The sequence below is a fragment of the Globicephala melas genome, chromosome 13 (assembly GCF_963455315.2).
Source record: "Globicephala melas chromosome 13, mGloMel1.2, whole genome shotgun sequence".
In the NCBI taxonomy this organism is placed as follows: domain Eukaryota; kingdom Metazoa; phylum Chordata; class Mammalia; order Artiodactyla; family Delphinidae; genus Globicephala; species Globicephala melas.
Window position 1 is genome coordinate 12398747 of NC_083326.1, and position 23573 is coordinate 12422319.

Below are 23573 nucleotides of genomic sequence, written 5' to 3' on the forward strand. Positions count from 1 at the left end.
CTGGTTAAAATATAGCTAGCACAGAGGGACCTGACTCAGACTCAAAACTACTTTTTACCATGGACTAAGCAATCTCAGGCACAGTCTATCAAAAAAAAAAGTGCCTTTATTCAAAACTTTTACTTCGTGTAATGACACCCTAGGTAATTCAGATTAGCGACCCACTGATAACAACTAAAAATGCTAGACAAAATTTTTAACATATTTTTGAAAGTATCAAAAGGTTAGCCCAAATCAACAAGGCCAATTTGCCCCCAGGGCATTTGCCAATCCTGGGGGAGAAGCTATATAACTGAATTGCATTTTTGTACCCTCCAGAGGAAGTAGCTATGAAGCTTGGAGCATATCAAAGGTAAGAACAATGAGAAACCATCCCCAAACTTGAGCAGGAACCACAAAGACATGGTCCTTGGAAGAGGACGTGAAATAGAAGTAAACTTACTCTAGTCAAAAGAAAGCTAATATACTACATTAAAAAGAGACAAACTCGACTTTAAGGCAAAAATGCATGATTAGAAATTAAATTCACTCCCTAAATATAAGGGTTCAACTTACTAGGAAGATACAGCAGTTCTAAATTTATATGTATCCAATAAACTGATATCAGAACTAGAAATTAAAAACTGGCCAAACTTCAACAAGAAACAAACACACACATGAACTTGATCTAATAGGCATAAACTGTATCCAACAACTACAGAATATTCTTTTCAGGCATATTTTCAAATACCACATTTATAAAACATTTACCAAAAATGTATTATTGTAATTAATTATATTAATATAAATTATATTAAATAATTTTATGTAAATGTATGTATTATTATACATACATAGGGCCATAGTCAAATTTTAACAGATTTCAACAGCTAAGTCATGTAGAATATGTTTTCTGACCTCAATGTAATTAAGCTAGAAGTCAAAAACAAACATATCTGAAAATCTCCATTTGTTTGGAAATTAATAGATATACTTCTAAATAGCTCATGGGTCAAAGAAAAAATTAGAAAACATTTGGTCAAGAGAGCAACAGATCTTGTGGTATACAGTTAAACCAGTTCTTAGAAATATAGATTTAAAGCATTTATTTTAAAAATAAAGCTGAAAAGTGAGATGTCTCCACTACAAGAAGTAGAAAAAAAAGTAAAATAAATATAAAGAAATCTATAGAAAAGGAAATATAAAAACATAAATTAATGGATCAGAAAAAACACACAAAATACAGACTCAATAAAACCAAATTTGTTTCATTAAAACAGCCAATAAAATTGATAAATCTTCAGTGAGACTGATTAAGAACAGCTCAAATTCTGACCAACAGGTGAATGAATAAATTTTGATATACACAATAGAATACTTCTCAGCATCGAAACAGAATAACCTGTAAATATACACAAAAACATGAGTAAATCTAAAAATAATCAGGTTGAAAAAAAATAAGTCAGAAAAAAGAGGTCATACTGTGTGACTTTTCATGTCTCTCCTTTCCAGATGATCACTTCTTTCTCCCTTTTCATGATGCAAAAAATCCTCAGCAAACTAATTTAGCTAATTTAATCCAGCAATATATGAAAATAATAATACATCAAGTACAGCTAATGCAACGAAAAGGTTGGTTTAACATTTGAAAATCTATATTATTCACCATATTAACAGAATAAAGAAGGAAACACACATAATCATCTCAATAGATGCAAAAAACTACTTGGCAACATTTATCACCTATTCATGATTTTTTTTTTAAATTCAAGCAATAGAAATAGAAAGGAACTTTGTCAGTTTGATAAAGGACATTTCTCAAACTAAAATCACTTAATAGTGAAACACTAAGTGCTATCCCTCTAATTCAAGAACAAAACAAGCATGTTTATTCTGACTACTTTTTTAAAAAATATTTTTTATTTATTTGGCTGTGTGGGGTCTTAGTTGCGGCACGCAGGATCTTAGTTGTGGCATGCAGGATCTTTCATTGCAGCGCACGGGCTTCTCTCTAGTTGTGGCGTGCAGGCTCAGTAGTTGCAGTGTGTGGGCTCCAGAGCACACAGGATCAGTAGTTGTGGCACACAGTCTCTCTAGTTGTGGTGCACGGGCTCTAGAGTACGCGGGCATAGTTGCCCCGCGGCATGTGGGATTTTAGTTCTCTGACCAGGGATCAAACCTGCGTCCCCTGCATTGGAAGGCAGATTCTTAACCATTGGACCACCAGGGAAGTCCCTACTCTCACTGCTTTTATTTAACACTGTACTGGAACCCCTAAGCAGTGCAATATGGTAAGAAAAAAAAAAAAAGATACAAAGTTTAGAAAGGAATAATTAAAACTCTATTTGCATATGATGATTGTTCATATAGAAAATCATAAGGAATCTATTTTTTTAAGTCATTAGAACTAATAAGGGAGTTCACGAAAGTGACAGACTACAAGGTCAATATACAAAAATTAACTGTATTACTATATGCTAGTAGCAAACAATTGGGAAATGAAATGTTTAAAATTCTATTTACAATAACGTCAACAAACATCAAATAGCTATAAATAAATCTAATGAAAGAAGGACCTCCAGGGCTTCCCTGGTGGCGCAGTGGTTGAGAGTCCGCCTGCCGATGCAGGGGACACGGGTTCGTGTCCCGGTCCGGGAAGATCCCACATGCCGCAGAGCGGCTGGGCCCATGAGCCATGGCCACTGAGCCTGCGCTCCGCAACGGGAGAGGCCACAACAGTGAGAAGCCCGCGTACTGCAATAAATAAATAAATAAATAAAAAGGACCTCCATATTGAAAACTATAAAACATTGCCTTGAGAAATTAGATCTAAATAAATGGAGATATACATATTATATAAATATGTACTATATAAATATACTGCATACCATGTTCATAGATTGGAAGACATTATATTCAAGGCAATCAATCATAAAGCTTTTTTTAAAAATTGATAAGATGATTCTAAAGTGAAAATGCAAAGAACCTAAACTAACAACAAAAAAATCTTGGTTATGAAGAAAGTTGGAGGAATTATACTACATGACTTCAAAACACAGTACAAAGCTAAAGTAATCAAAACTGTTATACCTAACAGTAGACAAATAGATCTACGGGACAGAACAGACTGTCCAGAAGTAGGCTTGTACAGTTCATTATTTTCAACAAAGGTGATAAAGTTATATGTCCATAAAAACAGGTAACTCCTGAAATGGCATGCATGGATTGGAGAGTTCTGATAACAATTGCATCAGGGTACTCTGAAAAATGAGTATGTTGGACCAAAGTTTTTAGCATTTCCAAATTCAATGGAGTCTATATTTTGATTAGTAAGTTAAGGAAGCAACAAAGCTTCCTCTTATATAAACTGTGGGTTAAAAAATTTTAACTCCAGGAATTTTTTCCTTAAAAAGTAAAAACGCAAACCAAAATGTGAACACCCAAATATCTTCTCCTTGCAGTGCTAGACTCAAGTAAAAAAATCAGATGAAGTGACGCCTATTCACCTTACCTTTTAAGGGACACCTGTTTACTTCTGTACGAGCCTAGCCCAGTGGTTTGAGTTGGCCTGTACGCTTACCCCAGGCCCTCTGCCAATTGCCCTTTTTTGAGTTACGTACCCATTTTTAAACTTAAAAGTCACCTGCAGTCAAGGCTACTCCCTCCTAGAAGCATTCCTAATGCTGTCAATGTGTTGACTCTTTTGAGGGAATTGTGTGGTCAGGGAAATGAAACTGCCCCACTATTTTTACTGTCCTTGGTCACAGGGAGATTATAGGGACCCAGTAAAGGAGTTCTCTATTACTGACTGGAAAACGCAGAAAAGCAGGTTTTAACCATTTGTACATTCAATATTACCCTATAAAATTAGAAATCTTATTACTAAGGAATCTGACAGAGGAATTACCTTTGTAAAATCAAAAACTTTTAAGAGAATAAAAGTAGTCACTAAAGAATGTGCCAGAATGACTGATGGGACAAAAGTTATAATTACAAACAAAATACAGGAGAAAAAGCCCCTGATTATAAGGAAAGACTAAAGCCTTTAACAACATCTTCAAAGCAGTATTTCATATTCTTTTATGGAATGTTGCCATCAATCTCCATGCCTTGCTAATTGTCATGTAAAACTGTGTTCAATGATAGACTATGAAAGCTTCGCAATTCCTTTGCCGGAAGGGTTTCAGAATCCAGCTGTCTGCTGATACCACCTTCAACCAAAAGATTATTAATATAATTAATGATTCTAATAAGCACTACAAAGGTTGTTTCCACAGCTTAATGGATTGACAACTGGATATCCTTACTAATTTCACTATTTCTACATTTGATGATGTCTACTCCCTCTTGAATTTGTTTAGCACCACTTTACTAACTCCTGTTTTTCCTTCCTACTTAAGTCTGCTCTCAGGCTCCTCTTTAGCTAATTCTATATATTTTTTAGTATTCCCTAGTATTTGCTCCTTAGTTTCCTTCTCCCCCTTTGTATTCTCTCTAGATGCTCCCATTCATACACCTATTTCAACTTTCATGACCTAAATGACTCCTGGTTCCCTAATTCTGGCCCTAAGATCTAAAACCACATTCCTGCCTGTGTACCTAATAGACAACTCCACCTTAAAGCCAAAAAAATCATGATACATTGCTCAAGGCAATGTTGTATCCAAAACTATATTCATCTTCCCCTCCCAACTTGCTGCTTTTCCTAAGAACCAACATTTCTACATATAAAAGTGAAACACTTTTGCATCATTGTGGACTCCTCTCTGCTTCCTTCTCTTCCCATAAACTAAGGATAGCCTGATCTCTTTCACAAGAAGAGCTTCATGCCATGGTTTCTACTTGCTCTTCCAGCTTCATCTCCTCCCTCACCTCAGAAATCTTGTTTCTCAGCCTTCTTATGTACACAGCATGCGCTCTTCCTTTACTCTGCTGAGCTCTCTTCCTTACCTTGCTAAACTGCAGATTCCTACAACCTCTCAGATTTACCTCCAGCATCCCCTCTTGGAACCTGAGAATTGGTTCAATACTTTACTGGTGACAGAGACCAAAGTAACTTTGGTTTGGTACTAGGGACAAGTCCTGGCATTACTGCTGATAAGCCTATAAATAAGACTACAAATAATTACAATGCAGTCTGCTATGTACCAGGGTGCCAGGGTGCTGCGGCAGCAGAGGAGGCTTACACAATCACTATGTGTTACTTCTATCAGTTTTTCTTGTACTGAGCCTTGTAGATAAGTAGGAATTTGTCTGGTGGACAAGTTAGGTCAGAGGAAGGCATTAGATATCAGAGTACATTCTGGTAACTGCTAGTAAGGTGCACCACACAAGGGGAAATGAGTGGGGTTTGGGGGATAGAGAAGGATGGAGAGGGAGGGCTCACAGGAAGACCTCAAAAGGCAAACTAGCAGCCATGTGGAGGACACATTACAGAGGCCAGGTCAGAGGCTAGGAGACAACCAGGAGGCTACTGCACTACACTTAGCAAAAAATGATGCCCCAAAGCTGTGGCAGCGAGATGGGGGAGCAGGGCACAGAAGACAACTCTTTATCCTTGATCCAAAGACAACTCTTTATCCTTGATCCAAATCCTTGATGGGGGAGCAGGGCACAGAAGACAACTCTTTATCCTTGATCCAAAGTATCCTTGATCTTTATCCATTTCATCTTCACAAGAAGCCTAAGAGGTAATGTTCCTATTTTTAACTCGAGGAAACTCAAGCTCCTAAGGATGTTGCTCGCTTGACATGACACAGCTTAGAAGTAGAAGCAGAGATACAAACTTCAAAGATGCTGCTCCTGAGTAGCATGTGTCAATATCTTAAATGTATGTCCGAGTATAAAACAATAAATCATGTTTCACAACTAATTCTGGCCTGTTCAACTTACCAGGATTCCTAAGTAAACTTCCTCTTCCCATGGAGAAGCATAGCAAGTATACAGAGGAAGGAGAAATACCCGAGCAGATTTAGGGTTACATAGCAAGATCTTAATATTATTCTAAGATGTGTACAATTTTAGTAGAATATATAAATTCTAAAGTTACCTTATGGGCCTAGTTTAGTGCTACATTCTCCAATTAATAATTTTGCATGGACCACAGAGTTGAAAAGTAATTTTATTTGCCTGTAAAATCTCCACTCTGCCCACTTAATCTTATAGAGGTAGGACATATTAAAAAAAAAAGTATTAATATAAAAATAAAACAATATAGAAAACAAACTTATGGTTACCGGGGGTAAGGGGGGGAGGGATAAACTGGGAGACTGGGATTGACATATACACACTACTATAGATAAAATAGATAATAGGCATCCACTGTATAGCACAGGGAACTCAATACTCTGTAATGGCCTATATGTGAAATGAATCTCAAAGAGTGTATATATGTATATGTGTAACTGATTCACTTTGTTGGCCACCTAAAACATAACATTGTAAATCAACTATACTCCAATCAAAATTAAAAAAATAAAATTTTAAAAATAAAAGAAAAAATCTAAAAATAAAAATAAAACTTGATGTGAAAATATGCTTAAAATGACATCAATATTCTGCCTTAGGCAATAGGCTTGAGAAATAAAATATTCAATATTTTAAAATCACTTACTTAACAAACATGCTACATGTATATTACAAAACAATGTGTTTGGCAATCTTTCTAAAATACAGAATATCACCTCTAACCAATGAGATGTTAAAGCTAAGTGAACACGATATTCCTCAAAGTTCTCCTTTAGTGTTCAGGGAATAGATTTCTTATTCTAAATTACTTTTCCAAAAAAAAAAAAGGATCTAAGGTTAGAAATGACCAATTTCAGAAGAGATATACACCTACACAAAACATAATCTACCAAACTATATAAATATTAATACAAGCAATATGGGTAACCCCTAAATTTCTTTCATTCTTTAAAACTCACAAAGGAGAGAGTGTAAGTTTACTAATCTACTTAACTCCAATGCTTCCTTCTCATTACAGAATTAAAGATTTATCTTAGACATTAAGAGGAAGATAGGAAGATTTGAACTGTTTTAGGTTAAAAAGCACCCTCGCCATGTCAAGTGTATTGATGGCAGCTATAAATAAAATACTGAGCCCAAATGTACAGTAACAGCACACCTGTAAATGCTGCAAGAAATGTAGTATACATCCTCAGGCCTTGAGACAAAGACAGCAGACAGGTTTCAACTCACACGTCTGTCAACTCCAGCAGATTAAGTAGCTACCTACAACAAAACGAGATTGGGGGATAACCTGACCAAAATGGAGCGTAAATGTCTTCCGTGGGCATAAGAGTATGGTAGCCTGCGTGCTACTCTTTGCCCTCAGCCTTATGCTGACAAAGACTCTGTACTGAAATATTTTTGTTTCTATTATAGATAGGCTATTTCATTATTGTTTCACACCAGATAATGCATCCTGATGTAAAATATAAGTCAAATCAAGAGAAAAGTTTTGTGGGGTATTTGTGGTTTTGTTCTGGTTTTTGCTATGTCTGACAAAACAGACAATAAACCTAATATCTGCTTTCTAGAAAATACTATGTAATGGATGGCTACAATTACAATACAATAAATGCTCTTCCTATTCATCTGGAAAATTCAGTGTTACATATAAATATGTATATATGTGTGTGTGTGTGTACACACACACACAGTTTTAGGAGAAAACATCAGCATTTCAGCTTGGTAACTTAAATAATGTTAACTATGCATGTTTATTTGTAAAACTTCCCATAGTGAAACATGTTACAGTTACCTATAAACATTCATTTCTCACTACTTACAATTTGAATAATTATGAAATGTTTGTATATTGCAAGCAAGTTATAGAAAGTCACATAAACAATATAAATCTGATGCCCAGTCCTTTACAGATATGAAGTTATTTTCACTGGGTTTTCAAATTGTCAAGTATAAATAGGATGAGGTCACCAATACTTAAGATGAGGCCTTGAACAATTACCCAAAAAGGTTGTTAAGTGTACAAAAGTGTAAAACAAAACTTTTGATATTAATCTTACTCAATTTCAGACGTGATCAATCTGAGATGGTCTATATTAAGAAGTGTTATAAACTTTTATTTTATTTCTTGCCCTTCTGCTTCCCCTTGACCCAAGGCAACATAACCGTGAAACAGACATCACCACAGACCAGTTAATGTGCTTCCATACAAAGAAACGAAACATTATTTAATGACATTGGGGTTTCAGAAAGTGACTATTTTACCACAAAAACTTGTGCATAATTTTTTTCAGACACATGGATAAATACACTGGTGACTCAAAGGCAAATCAGTATCTTGACCAAGTCCTAGACAAATAGGTCCTCAAATTTATTATCAACTGAATCAAAATTTTAAGTCTTATGTACTCTTTTTAAACACTGAATTTTTAAAATACTGAGAAATTTAAAAATTTAATTTTAAAAATAGAAAAATTAAAAAATTAAATTTATTAATATTTTCTAGATTACAGTTTAAGATTTAAAAAATAAGGAACAGATGCTTTGTCTTGCCAGCCTTTTGTGAAAGACCTTTTAAACATATATATGTGGCTAATTCATTTTCAACCTTAACATGCTCTCTGTATATTTACACTGTATCTTTTGGTAGTTAAAATATTAAACGCTTGATTAAAAGAGATCAATTCCTGTTGCTTCATGAATTCATAGTACTATATTTTTCCCTACTGTCAGATTTCAACATACCTCTACTAGTAAAGAAAATAACTCAAATTTTAAAAGTTTATCCAATAGGGTTTAAAATCTGTGGTCCCATTAACTAATAGTTTTAGGTGAGAACAGTTAAATCTCATTAAACTTATTTAATTCTGATAGTTTATAATTTGAGTAATTTCTATAGCCCAGATACCCAAATGCTGTTTAACAAACATATGAGTTAGTTACTCATTGGAACATGGTTAGCCATTCCAAGTCCACTTATCAAAATCATTTCCTGTGTGTGTGCACATGAGCGCACATACACTCCTTAATTCCCTAAAACAGTTCTGCTCCTCTAAAGAGAGAAACTGTCTTTTGATCAGTATGCTACCAGACACTTATGTCTCTGCTAAAATCAGAAGATGGCCAATTTTCAAATAAATGGAAAGGGAAAATACTTATTTAGAACAACAAAAATTAAGCTTGGCAAAAGTAGTTACTTTTATTTACAATTGCATGTATTAAGATTACAAGAGAAACACTAGTGATACCATCTGAACAAAAGCAATGATTTATTGGTAATGGCAATGAACGAAATATTGAAAGTCTCTGGTGAGAATCAAGCAATTATCCAGGAGCTGTAGATCTGACTGCAATATGGTCTTCCAGTGTCTTTTGTACCTTAGTGGCTTTCTCCTTTTTTGCCAACTACCTAGGAAGAACAAAAATAACTTTATATGTACTTCTTATTGATTTAGAAATATGAGTTATTTTAAAAATAATATTACAAATTGTAATCATTTTTAAAAGCTGGTATTAATTTTTATCTTTGCAATTTTTTGGCATGCAGTATTATCTTCATTGTTGAAGCACACTGTGACCCTCCCTCCCTTCCCAGACTCTAGAAATTAAAAATAAAACACATGCAGGCTATTTTTGGTTTCCCACACTGTTTTAAGAAAAAGTAATGCAATTTTTCAAAACAAGGTTGACAGTTTAGAGAAGTTAATAAAAAGATGATGCTACATGAGTGAAACATATTTGGCATACTATTTTTAGGCAATGAGATATCAAATGCCTGCCGATCATAAAATAATGTACAATTAAAAGAGTATGCTAAACTTATGTCTTCATGCCCAGGATGACAGGTTTCTAGACTTTTCTATCAATATGTAGACATGCAATGAAAACAGATTAAAAATGACTAATTTGGCCTAGTTTCTATTTTTAAAAAACCCTGATTGCTACAATGTACTACTGAAATGATAAAGAATAAACCTTGTTTCAGGCAATGACTAGAAAAATTCTCTACTGAAGGGTTTAAAAAATGTTCTAGTTGCTATAAATGTAGCAGATTAAAAATATAAAGAATAAATTTGGTTTCTACCAATAGTTCTAGAAAACAAATCCTCTGTGGGAAGGAAGGCTCTAAAACTACATTCTAATCAAACAATTTACTTTAAATCTAAAGTTTTTAACAATGTATTCTCATGGCAGAAATTCCTCTAAGGAAATCTACTTGCAAGCTATTGAACATATATTTGTATACAAAAAGTTTCTATGTATGTCTGTAAATATAATTTTCATATTTTAAATCGATTCTGGTCCCAACGGTAGTAATCTGAATCAAGTAAAACTCACACAGGTCTTCAGTACAAGTCTGGTCTAAAATAGAACATGGCTGGGTCAATGTCATTCATGGGAAAAGATTATAAAAACCCTTTCCACTGAATTCCTAATCACGTGATGCTAGAAATGCTGTTTTCCCCATCTTGAGGAAAATCACTTTTACTACTTTAAAATAACTCCTCTCTGATCCAAGGAAACCATGTGTTAAAAAGCCCAAGATGCCAAAAAGATACAAAAGGTAGTCTCATAAAAGAGTACGTGGATGAGAGTTAAGAAATTTAGATTTTAAGAGCTGGGGGGAGCTTTCCTAAGAAAGAAGGGGAGGGGGCACTATCTGTACCACAAATGGATTTAAGCAGATAAACACTGAAAGCATTATTGATCATTATATTCCTTGGGAACACACAAAACACAGAGCTATTGGATTAAGCAAAAGAAAACAAAAACAACTAATATTAAAAATTTAAATTTTAACAGATGTGACACAGTAGAAGACATGAATCTGCATACTGTTTCACAGGTTGATAACTCTCAACTTGCCAATGTGTATTCTCTGTAAAAAAGAAGAAATTCAGCATTCCAATATGGAGTTTCTCACCCCAAAAGTAAAGCTCTTTTATTCATTTTTAAGTCTTTATATTACACCTCAGACAAACAAAAATTTTGGTACATCAAAATTAGATGTCAAAAATATTTATTCAGTAAACAGTCCATTGATCTTCTATGTTAATATTTTAACCCAGCCTAACATCCAGTCCATAAGTCTTTCAACTGGCCTTGATCTCACTTGTGTTGGCAAAGCACAGGACATGCCCACAATTAATCAGCAAAAAGATTTTGGGGCTACAGTTCCAATGAGAAAATAAAACCCACGTCTCTCAAATTCAGCCTAATCAATATATTACACTAGTACTGATATAAAAGAACTTGATGAAACTGCTCATATTTGATTTCCAAAATGATTCTATAGTTCCTAAAAAATAAAATTTAAACTTCAGATCAGATTAAAACATTAACTAGTTAAATCTAAAAACATTTACAACAATGTAAGTTTTATTGCAAAATTATTTCTCAAAATGTAGCACAAAATTAAATGAGACAGGAGAAAGTAAATTAAAAAAAGTAACAAAAAGTTGGGTGAGCAACCTGGTATGGTAATGAAATTAAAGCACCTAGTTGCAAGCCCAGAACAAAAACAAATAAAAGGCCAACTGAGAAACATGACTAGAATGAGATCTGAAGAAGAGACAGTTGAGGAAATTTAGGTAACAAGAAGGCTGATCCAGATGATAGAAGCTGTAGAAATCTTGCCCCAACAATGGTGAGAACATGAGAAGGGTGAGAGCAGACAGGTGCAGAGAAGCAAGGAGGGGAGTAGAGTGAGATAATGTCAGTCTTTATATTACTTCATTTTTAAAAATCTTCTGGTTTTAGTTCATTTGAGTTGGATTAAAAAAGCTGAAAAATAAACAGACAAAAATGTTACAAAAATAGCTGATACAAGTGAATGGCCAGTTAAGAAAAGTCTATTTTTATTAGTCATAGAAAATCTGCTCTGCCTTTCAAATGCACCTCATTCCCTAAGAAGCAGAAGCCCCTTCATTTTTGCTCAGTTTTGTATACTTATATTATTTTTGTGTTCAAATAAAGCAATCCATGTAAAGAGCATATTTTAGCAAAGAAAACATCTACTTCCAATTAAAATGGCGAGCTTTTTTCATGCTGCAACACAAAGAATCCATTTACAACAGAAAGCCTAAGTATATATTATAATCTGGGCATAATGCTTCTTATGAGCCAAAAACAGACCAGTGGAAGGTATGTTCTAGTCTCCAAAATCTGAAAAGTATAACCTTCTAAAGCTGTAACAGCATGCAAGGTGGTCTCAGATTTCTAGCCACATCCAAGATTCACCAGCATTACCTTAGCTCTGTCATCTTAGTGACATAAGGAGAAGATCAATGACATTCTGAAAACTAAAATTATCTGGAAACAACTCATACAACATAAAAATGTAAACTGAAAACGCTACCAAATTCTATTTTATCATCCATTAAAATCATTTTACACAGCTCTCTTCACTACACAGAGGTATCAAAACTTTCCTCTCTGTGCTGATAAAATACATGCCCAATCTATATTGAAATTTTAAATTCCAATTACTATGTACAATTCCTTTAAAATTCAGACTGACTAAATAAAGGAAAGAAGTGCCATACTTGACCCATCCTCGAATGAAGGACCTGCACCTTCCCACTTCCATGCCCAAGGTTCCTGTTTTCCATTCTATCTAGAGTGCCCACTGCTATCTTTTCCTCTATCCATTTCTACTCCCACAGCTTAGTTCTAGGCCCTTTTCCTCCACAAAACATTCTGATATTTTCCCAGCCATTCTTGGGAAGAAGGAAATATCACCAGGCTGGGAAAGGATGAGAATACTCTGTAGAGGAAGAGAGCCGTGAACTAAAGCTTTGATTAACTTTGATTAGCATTCCAAATGTTTGTGCATTACCCTTTAACAATATAAACTCGTTACTGGCAGAGCTTATGACTATACCTAGCATAGTACCACAGGGACAACAAGTACCATACCATGTATCGTTTATTTCCTTTACTAGAAACACCAAGCTCACTGATAGTTTTTAATTAAGTGACTCTACACAAGGCCAATTTCAGTTAAACATAAGCTAGCTTTTTAATTGCAGTTTTCCTACACTGAAGTTGTTGACTTAGCACAACATGAAGAAAACTGAAATATTAGCTTACTCTTGAAGAATAACCCTAGAGTTCAATGAATGACACGAGAACAAAACTCATTTGGAAACTACTGAAAGAAAATGTAATATTAATATATATAAGAAAGTCATTCAACCAATTAAAATTTATCAAACATTAAAAGCAATGGATTAAGAAGTCCAGAACACGAAGAAGGGAGTCCATTATAGCATTACATTATTTTCACAGCAGTTCTCAGTGTGGTCCAGGCTGGGCATCCCTGAGACCCTTTCATGGAGTCTTCAAGGTCAAAACTATTTTCATAATAATGCTAAATTGTTACTTGCCTCTTTAACTAACTCTCATTGTCTCACAAATGTACAATGAAGTTTTCCAGAGGTTACATGACTTACTATAGCAAAACTGACTGAATGCAGAAGCAGATATGAGAATGAGAGGATTCTATTAAGCTAGACTATAAACAAATTGGTCAAAGTGTAAAAACAATGCTCTTCTTCTCACAAAATTAGTTTTTGTTTTGAAATATATATATTTTAAAATATTACTTGTGTTAACAGTGATTTTATTTGTAAATAAATATTTTTTAAATTTCTCAGTTTTAACTTCTAAAATGGTAAATATTAGATAAATATTGGTCCTCAATAATCTTTAGTACTGTGAAGGGGTCCTGGGACCAAGAAGTTTTGAGAACTATTGTTCTGCCATAATTTTCAATAAGGTAAATAGCATTTTAAAACAAACACAAATACTCTCAGACAAGAAAAGAAAAATACCTTTGCTATCCTGAAGACAGTCCAAAAAAGGTAGTTTGATAGTCAAAAAAGAGAGAAAATAGGCTAGAAGGGATGTGAGGTGGGATGTTAAAAACAAAGAGGTGGAGACATCCTTAGATGGACAATTATTAATGCACATTAGAAAAACTATAACTGAATGGCAGGCTGGTAAGAAGATGGACAAGATAGAGTAGGGGTTACCTAAAGGAAAAATGGAAATCAAGTAGCATAAGCTGAGGTGAGAAGCAGGAAACCAGAGCCGAATTAATGATATGAGAAAATAATAGGATTTAGAATAATAGATCTTAGGAAAGAACTGAGCTAAAAAGAAACTATGCAAGGCATGGTTAAAGCCAAATCCAATGGCATTTAATTCAAACAAGCAAAGTAGCAAAGCAGGTGGCCAAAACGACTCTGTTGCTCACAGTTTCCCAGTGCAGCATATTTCATATCATAAAAATGTAGATGTTTAATCTCTGCTTCTTCTGATCTGTCATTATGTGCATGTCAAACATTTGACATGACAGATCTAATAACTGTTTCTAAACCTCCCAAAAGTTAACTATGCTGTGAGACAGAAAGATAGCAGTTGGAAAATGACATTAAAATATCTATTGTCAAGGTTATCAATTTTGCAAAAACAGCGTACAATTTTATAAGCTCATCCACCGTTATGAAATTTTATGAATTTTTCTGTTATTGGATTAAAATTATATCTGCAGTGCCATCAAAAAGAATACGCTTTCAGGGTGTTCCATGGCTCCAATTCCCCAAACAGGGCTCTAAGTTTTAAGCCAGGTGCCTCTTCCTCCAGGCATTGACAGTGCTAGGGAAACTCTTCCTCTCTTATAATCACCCCAAGTTCTAGACTGCCCGCCAGATGCAGCCATCAGAAACACAAGTAAAACCTACATCTCCAGTGCTGCTGCACATTTAGTCTGTGTACAGCAACCGGGTTCTGTACTGATAAATACATCTATGATCTGTGGTTGTATATTTTAAGAGTCATCCTAAATGAACTGTTACCAATTAGAAGTAGTTCCAAGAATGAAAAAGTGTTCTCTTTCCTAAAGGTCCCATGGAACTTATAAATTCTTTCACAAACTTTGGGACTATGTCCTCAAAAACAAAAAACAAAAAAATTCACTGAATACATACATATATGCCTGTTCACTGAATAGTTATTTGCTGAAACGTGTTCTTTCAGCACGAAGACATGGTTTGAAAGCATCTCAGTGTAGTAAAACTGAGTCCATTCTTTTTGATTAAAATTGTCATTTTAAATATGTTTTCATCAGAAACAATGATAATCAAAATCTTAATATAAGCAAGCAAAGTTCTTAAAAATTCATTAATAATGATTTAACTTACTACTACTATTTTTCATTATTCCTAACTACTTTCTATAACCAAACAATAATTTTTACCCCTCTTATTTGGATGCCATTCATTAATAGACACTATAACAGTAGGACTTATTTTTATTAGAGATTTCGTTTAGTAAGAAATCTAAAAATGTGATTAGAAGAACCTACTGTTCTGTTTAACCTTATAAAATTTCATGACATATGATTTTGACAGCTTTAAAATTATTTCCTTAAAATTGTTATTTTTATTTCTCCTAGCTATCATTTAAACAAACTTACTCGTTTGAAGTCATTCATATTTGTTGCCTGGACTGGAGTCCCAATAAAAGTAAAATATGAAATTCTTGTTGTTTCTTCTTCACCCTGATTGGACTGAACAAATATCTACACACACACACACACACACACACACACCAAAAAAGGAAAGAATTTTTACATTAATGATTACACTCCTTCTTTTATAAACATGCTTTAAATTTAATCAATTTCCTTAGGTTATTAATAAAAATACCTTCCATTCTTTGTAAGGATTAATCCAAATTACATTTAGACTAGTACTCCTATAGCATTATTAATTCTATTGTTTGCCCAGCTATTCTTACCTTCTCCAGGGATGTCATGGCAAGACACTCACATACACAAGTTCTTGATGATTTAGTGTGATGGTGTAGAAGGGTCATAGTTAAATTATTTACAAAGAATGTTGAAAGGGTATGAAATTCATGATTACAATGGGCAGAGTGTTACTGAAACTTTACTAAAATTATAATTTTTCACTGAGAAAAATCTCTGCAGTTATATTCTTTCTGATAATCCTTCATTCATTCTATTTCCTACAATTTTAAAAGAAAAAAATAGTACTGGAAATAGGGTCCTAAAACTATACTGTGGCTTACATGTTTTTTCAAGCTTGGCTCTTTACCCTTTCTATTTAAAAACTCCCCTCAGCACGTTAGGAGACAGAAACTTTACTCATAGATCCTTTTTCAATATACTGAATTTTTAAAATTTGCTCTATTAAAAAAAATAATACTCTACATGCTGTCTACTTAAGATTATTGCCTCTCTTGAATTCAGCAACATACTTTTTTCATTCTCAGATGGCACTAAGCAATCAGTTTTTGTTGTTTTTACAGGAAACCACAGATTCATCTCAAACTGAGCTATTCAATTAAAAACTCTAAGTCTATAAGTGGACTATTAAACTAGCTATCTATTTATTTGCAATGCTTTTTTAATCTAAGCACAACAGTTTATATTTACTGCTTTTAAAATCCATCTACTTATTCTGATTAGACTTCCTGATCAAAGCTGTCATTTCAATTTCAATTTTATCACCAAAAAAAGTGACAGGCATGCTTTCTCTGTCGGGATTTAAGTCTGACTAAAATTTTGATTTTGATAGGACACAGTGAAGACTGTTAACCTATCACAAGATAACTATGTTCAATGATTCTCAAAGATAGAGGAGATTATATTAGGATCTCTGGGTTTAAAGGGCTTTTCCAATAAACAAATGCCTTCCTCCCATCACTAAATAAAGTAACAGGTGTTATTAACTGAATGTTACAAATATGAGTAAAGTCAAAAAAATATTTCATAACCAGTGTTCCAGTATAGTATAACCATTTTCTGTAATTTCATCTCGGTAAAATATTTCAACTACTGAAAACTCAACTTTATATAATCTTTCATCTTACCACCATCTTACCATCATATACGACAAGTATATTCTGTGAAATTCTACTTTCTGAAAACCTCGTAAAATGAACACATGCTATGGCATTCTAATTTACAAAAACCAGAATCCACTAACACAAAGAAATCACGTTAGCTTGGCATGCCTTGTTCTCAAGTGACTCTGTGCTGGTTCCTACTCCTTTTTCTAGGTATTCTACTATTCTTTTATAACCCTCCTACCCCCTCCTCTGAAGGAACGGGCTAGGGTGGACAGGTGGTTTAGGAGCATGTGTTGGGTTTTAATACTAAAATTCACAAAAGCAATTAATAACTGCTAAAAAGCTGCTGCTTTCTTAATGTAAATTAAGATAATATAAAACTATCTTTTAAAAGCCATTTTTACTGAAATCGCGGCCACTACACTATTAAAAACTCTATATTCTAGAAAAGTAAATTGGACTTTACAAACGTATCATCACTCATCACCAGGTATGAAGGAAGCACAAATATCTTCTATTTAAGTATAAATGTTCTAGAATAAACTTTTAACAACAGTTGCCAAAGATGTATACGTAATATATATATATGTAAACTGACAAATCCACAAATTAAAAAAAAATCAATCCGTCTTTCCTCTTTAGGGCACACAGATGAATTAGAAAGAAGAAAATTCAGTTAGCTCATTAGACATGTTTATGCATTTCAAACCAAGTGGACAATTATTACTTTTAAGGATCACTTGGAATCAGCTAGGATACTAAAGATGGCATGAACTGTCACCCACAACCCGTTAAATATATCTGAATGAAATATTACTTACAGTTACACTGTTAACATTCTGAAACTTTACATAACGAAGTGGGACAATACCATCTTCTTTAATATCATCCTCTGTTAGTTCCAGAGCTTGAGTTGGCTCACTTCTTTCTGCCTCTTCAAAATCCATAGACCGGGGTAGATTGATAAAAATTTTTACATACTTAGGACCCTGACCTATAAAATGGTAGAATAAAATTAAATGCTAACGCCAAACATATTACTGGTATATTCTTGGCCTGCTAAAACTATACTAAGTACTAGGAATACTAGATGAAAACACATACATATATATGTACATGCATAACATATACACAGAGTTCTTGCCCTCAACTATAAAAGACATACTATGATACATGCACAACTCTCAGTGAGGAGGTACAGGGAAGGTGGCAGTGGAGTCTGACAGCACATGCAGGCTGACAGAAAGTTTCATAAAAGAAATAACATTGACATGGGTCTTGCAGTTGCCATCAGTTGGTACATTTTGTTATTTAGGAGGAAAGCACTATCAGTGACAACATTTAGCCAGAAGGAAATTAATTACACAAACTACCAAAATTCACCTTAGGGATTAGGATGTGCTCAGTGGTAAAATCATATTGATAAAGTGTCTTAGTCCTTTTAACTTCAAACCAGTGTTTTGTGACTGATTAAGGAATCTTAAGATGGTCACACTGCTTAAATACTCATTTCTATAGCATTTGCTTTTATAAATACTTTGTATTCTCAGAATAAAGAAACAATTTTATTAGTGAAAAGTCATTAATACACCAAAATTTAGAATAGCAAATGATAAGGGAATGCTACCTGATAAGCGTACTGCTTCTCCCAACCAACTAAAAAACCAGAATCCTAGTCCCCACTGCCCACCCCATGCCCCCACCCCTGCCCGCCCCAACCAGCAAAAAACACTTCAGTAAGAAACAGAAAAAAGGGGGTGGGAGGATGAATAGCACAATTCTTTATTTAATGAAAAGAAAAATGCCAAGTTTGTACAATCATGTTTACAGCATCATAATATGTATAAAGAAGATGAAACTATAATTAGAGCACAAATAGGAAGATCCAGAGCCTGTCTTATCACCTATAACAGGAGGAATGTGAAATAATTCTCCCAGTTCTGATCCTGAAAAACAGCTACCTCAACCCTAGAATCTTTAGTTGGAAGAAAGGGCTACCTCGTTTTCAGATTAAAAGGGAACTTAAATTCTAAAATAAAAAACTTTGGAAAAAGGGTAAACATTTCTTTTTTTATTACTTTCGGTCCAATAATCTCACATTATTTGCCCACTGCTTTGTTCTAAGAACAATTTCACTCCTTCCCAAAACAAGAAATCTTTACCTCTATTTAATAAAAAGTTTTAACCTAAGTGTCCATCAACAGAATGGATAAAGAAGATGTAGTAAATATATATACAATGGAATCCTACTCAACCATAAAAAAGAATGAAATTTTGCCATTTGCAACAACATGGATGGACCTGGAGGGTATTATGCTAAGTGAAATAGGTCAGACAGAGAAAGACAAATGCTGTATGATATCACTTACTTATATGTGGAATCTGAAAACTACGACAAACTTGGGAATATAACAAAAAAGAAGCAGACTCACAGATAAAGAAAACAAACTAGTGGTTACCAGTGTGGAAGAGGGGAGGAGGGAGGAGCAAGATAGGGGTAAGAGATTAAGAGGTACAAACTTCTATGTATAAAATGAATAAGCTACAAGGATATACTGTACAACACAGGGAATATAGCCAATATTTTAGAATTACTATAAATGGAATAACCCTTAAAAGTTGTGAATCATTATGTTGTACACTTAAAACTTACATAGGAGTATATATCAACTATACCTCAATTTAAAAAAAAAAAAGAAAAAAAAGAAAAGTTTTAAATATGTGCTAGCAGGTCTACAGAGCAGAAAGTTAAAGAAAAGCTGCCCATTACTCACCATTATCCGGCCCTTGAAATTTCATTGAATAAAGCTTGACAGGCTGATTGAATGCCACGGTAATAAGTAGCTGTGAAGAAAATAATAGTTTCATTTTTAAAGGACTGTTGAACACCTTAAATAACACAATAGCTAAGGAGATTTAAATAATTAAGCAGCAGACAAAATTTAATTCATCTAACAAAACCAATGTAATACAGAATATCAGTAAGTTGAAAGTAACTTGATTAGGTTGACATTTAAGAAATACATTAATGTATTATTCGTATAAAGAAATAACAACAAAATTTAATAGAATTAACTAAAATTATATGTAAGAACCTAAAGTCTTGTAACCTAAAACTGATAAGCAATCTGCTTTCCAAAAAAACAAACAAAATCCCGAAATTAAAATTTAAACTATATATTTTAGCATATTAAGCTTATTATTTTGCAAAACAATTTATTTGTGGAAGCATCCACCCACGTCACTTGACAATTTGGAGACAATGCACACAGGCTACGTGGAGAGACTAGACCTCAAATGAACTCTATTTGATCCAAAACTCAAGAGAACAGGACTCACAGCTCTAACAGTAACCTCCAAACCTCCATCTTAAATTTATCTGACTAACTGAATCTGAAAAGCCAGGTAAGGGAGCTGGAACACAAAACAATGCCGAAATGCCTATCTCTGACTCATTCACTCAATCTTCTTTCCAGCTAAAATTCTGTCTGATGTAGGTACCTATGCTTCTACCCTGGGAGGAAGATTTCCTTGGCAGGAAGATTTCAGGGAAGCTGCAGCCAGTCCTTCTGATATGCATCACCACATTATTTCAGGGCACCATTTACAAGGAGCACAATGTGAATGATATTCTCAAAGCTATACAGTAAGGTAGCTCTGGCTGGAGCAAAGAAAGATGGGATTTGGATTTATGATTTCAAATCACTGTGGTCTATTTGCTTAAGAAAATACTTAAATTACTCCCTTTGGTTATATAAGTACCTTTTATACTTGACCTGTAATTGTGTGCCAGAAAATAAGCATGACATGCTTAGAGACTTGAACCACAGGTGAAGAGGATTATGAGAGTAGAAAGCTAGAAGCAGATAAAGTCAGCAAGAATACACCTTCTTCCTGAAGTCACTGAAGAACCATTTAACTCTTTTAAGAAAAAGAAGCATGATCAGATTTATATTTTAGAGAAATAACTTTTGTGAACATGTAAAAGATGAACAGGAAATGGGGACAAAGCAGAGGCAATGGAATAGAAATTAAATTAAGGAAAATAACAGTCAAGATGAAGACAGAGATGGCTTGATAAAGGCAGTACTATACTACACTACTTCCTCTGGAACAATAATGCTGGGAATTATAGGGAAATACAACGTTTACATCTGGGAGTGAGGACTAGACATACAGGGAGGGCTCATCTAATTAGTTTCTATTTCTTAGGGACAAAGTCGTGTAGGAAGTATGAAGGCAAGTCAAGAATGAACAAAAGGACTTAAGAAGAGTGAAGGCTCAACTCAGCCTTCGGGGCAATCCAAGAGATCGGTGATTCTCCGCAGTGCAGCTAGCATAGAAGAACAAAGAAACGAGGGGGGTCTGCAGGGTCAAAGGACAGGGGTGAAGTTATAAAAAGGAAGAAAGAAGTGAGCATCTGGAAAAGAGAAACATGAAATCCTGAGATGGAAACCTGAACAAGAAACAAGAGCAGGCATAAATACTGATAATCCTTACAAGCCTTAAGCATTCGGTTACCTGTTCATCACAATCAGATTCCAAGAAGGTCATGTCTTTTCGTAAACAGTTGTCAAATCCATGCTCATCACTTTCATTAAGACATTCACAGCCAGCTTTGTTAATAAAAGGCATTAAATCCATCTGAAAAAAATTAAACCAAGACTTTAGGCAAAGCATTTGGATTTGGTATAAAAATCTTAATAAGAAATGTAAATATGTGATTCTTTTTTTTATTGTACAATATTATGTTTCTGGGGTACAACATAGTGATTAACAATTTTTAAAGGTTATATTCCATTTATAGTTACTATAAGATACTGACTATTCCCTGTGTTGTACAATACATCCTTGTATGTGATTCTTTTTTTTCTAAACTTTTTATTTTATATTGGAGTGACTCTCTCTTGATTAAGCAATTTTAAAGAAAACTTATATCTCATTTAAAATAGTTACTAAAACTTTTATAATAACCCTTTCATTTGAACTTCTAACTGACATCTATCACTAATAATTAAAGCCAAATTTAGGCTTAGCCCACTTAATAAGAATCCAAAATCAAGTTTTTAACACAAAGATTATTAAATGTTGACTTATACGTTTTTTAATAGCAGTGTTTTGAAGTGGAAAATATGCAAATTAAAATATCTACAAAATATCCAAAGAAAGCCTACCTCCCTCTTCTAGTATTCATGCACTCTTTACCTATATCCGTGAAGAGTTTAAAGATGAATAGCAAATAACTATTTAAAAAATTTTTATCATGGAAAATTCCAAACATACACAAATAGACTAATACAGTGAACCACAGGTATCCACCTCCCAGCTACAATAATCATCAACTCATGCCCACTCTTATCTCACCTTTACCCTGTAACCATTCCCAACCTTTCTCCCAATTATTTTCAAGTAAATTTTAGACATTTTTTTCATTTCATTCATGAACATTTCAGTGTGTTCACAAGAGATAAGTACTCAAAAAAAAAATCCTCAGTATCATTATCACAACTAAAACAATGAATAATATTTTAATATCATCAATATCAATGTTCAAATTTCTTCAACTGTCTCATAAATGTTTTACAGTTGAAATTACTGAGCCTCAGAATAAGAATCCAAGAAAAGTACAAATACCATATTTGGTTAATGTCTCTTAAATCTCTTTTAATCTAGTCATTTAGCCTATAGATTTCTTATATTCCGGATTTTGCTGAGTGCTTCCCTGTGGCGTCATTTAACATTTTCCTGTATGTGTTTTGGCTAATACTTCCAACACAACGCCATAGAGCTGCAGTGACAGTGGTCATCCCTGTCTTGTTTCTGACTTCAGTGGGAATGCCTCCAGTACTTCCCCATTAAAATTTTATTGAACACTTTAGGAATAAATAGATATTGCACTCTGTCAAATGCTTTTTCCCCATATTAGGAAATCATGATTTTTCTCCTCTAGATTGCTGAATTTTGTTTACTAATATTTTATTTAAGATTTGTACACCAATATTCCTAACTGGAACTGGTTGGTAGCTTTCTTTTTTGCTGCAAACTTTGTCAGATTCTGGGATCAATGTCAAAACTTACTTCAAAATGAAACTTCTAAGTTTTCTCTCTTTTTATACGGTCTTGAGTAGTTGCAGTTAACACAAGACTACCTGATCTTTAGCGATTTGGTAGAATTTCCCTGTGAAGTCATCTTGGTATTTATGTAAGAGCTCTTTTACTATCTTCTCTACTTCCTCAATGGTGATTGGTCTATTTAGGAGTTCTGCTTCTAGTGGAGTTGATTTTGAAACTATTTTTCTAGAAAAGTATCCATTTCACCTACTAAACAAAAACTGTTTTTAAAGTTTACCAAGTAATTTAAAAAAAATAAAAAATAAAAAAATAAAGATTACCAAGTATTCTAAGTTATCAGATACATGTTCACCATTCTATCAGTCTTCATTACGAATACTAATACACATACTAATACATGTGTATATAGTTCTGAAAGACTAAAGAAAACTTTACATTTCAAATAATTATCAATATGGTAATAATCCATTAGAATATACCCTTAATTATTCATAGACTAGCCTAGATGCTTCCAAAGCCAAAATATTCTTTTCTATTATATCAAATGTTACATTGCATTAGATGTTAAATGTATTACTCAGGGTAACATAATGTAGCCAATTCAAAAAGGGAGGCAGGAAGAAAAGGAGCACTACACAGCTAAGTTCTACTACTACAGAATTATTCTGAAC

At 33.8% G+C, this 23573-nt stretch overlaps 1 protein-coding gene across 1 annotated transcript in view; it reads right to left on the reverse strand.

The window, feature by feature from the left end:
- Window positions 1-1070: 1070 nt before the first annotated feature.
- Window positions 1071-23573, reverse strand: part of TXNL1 (thioredoxin like 1) — a 42132-nt gene continuing 19629 nt past the window's right edge. Inside the window, 5 exon segments of the mRNA XM_060310492.2 lie at window positions 1071-9358; window positions 15431-15535; window positions 17652-17824; window positions 19605-19674; window positions 21352-21474. Of these exon segments, the coding sequence (XP_060166475.1) occupies window positions 9329-9358; window positions 15431-15535; window positions 17652-17824; window positions 19605-19674; window positions 21352-21474 (501 nt within the window). The 3' untranslated portion in view covers window positions 1071-9328.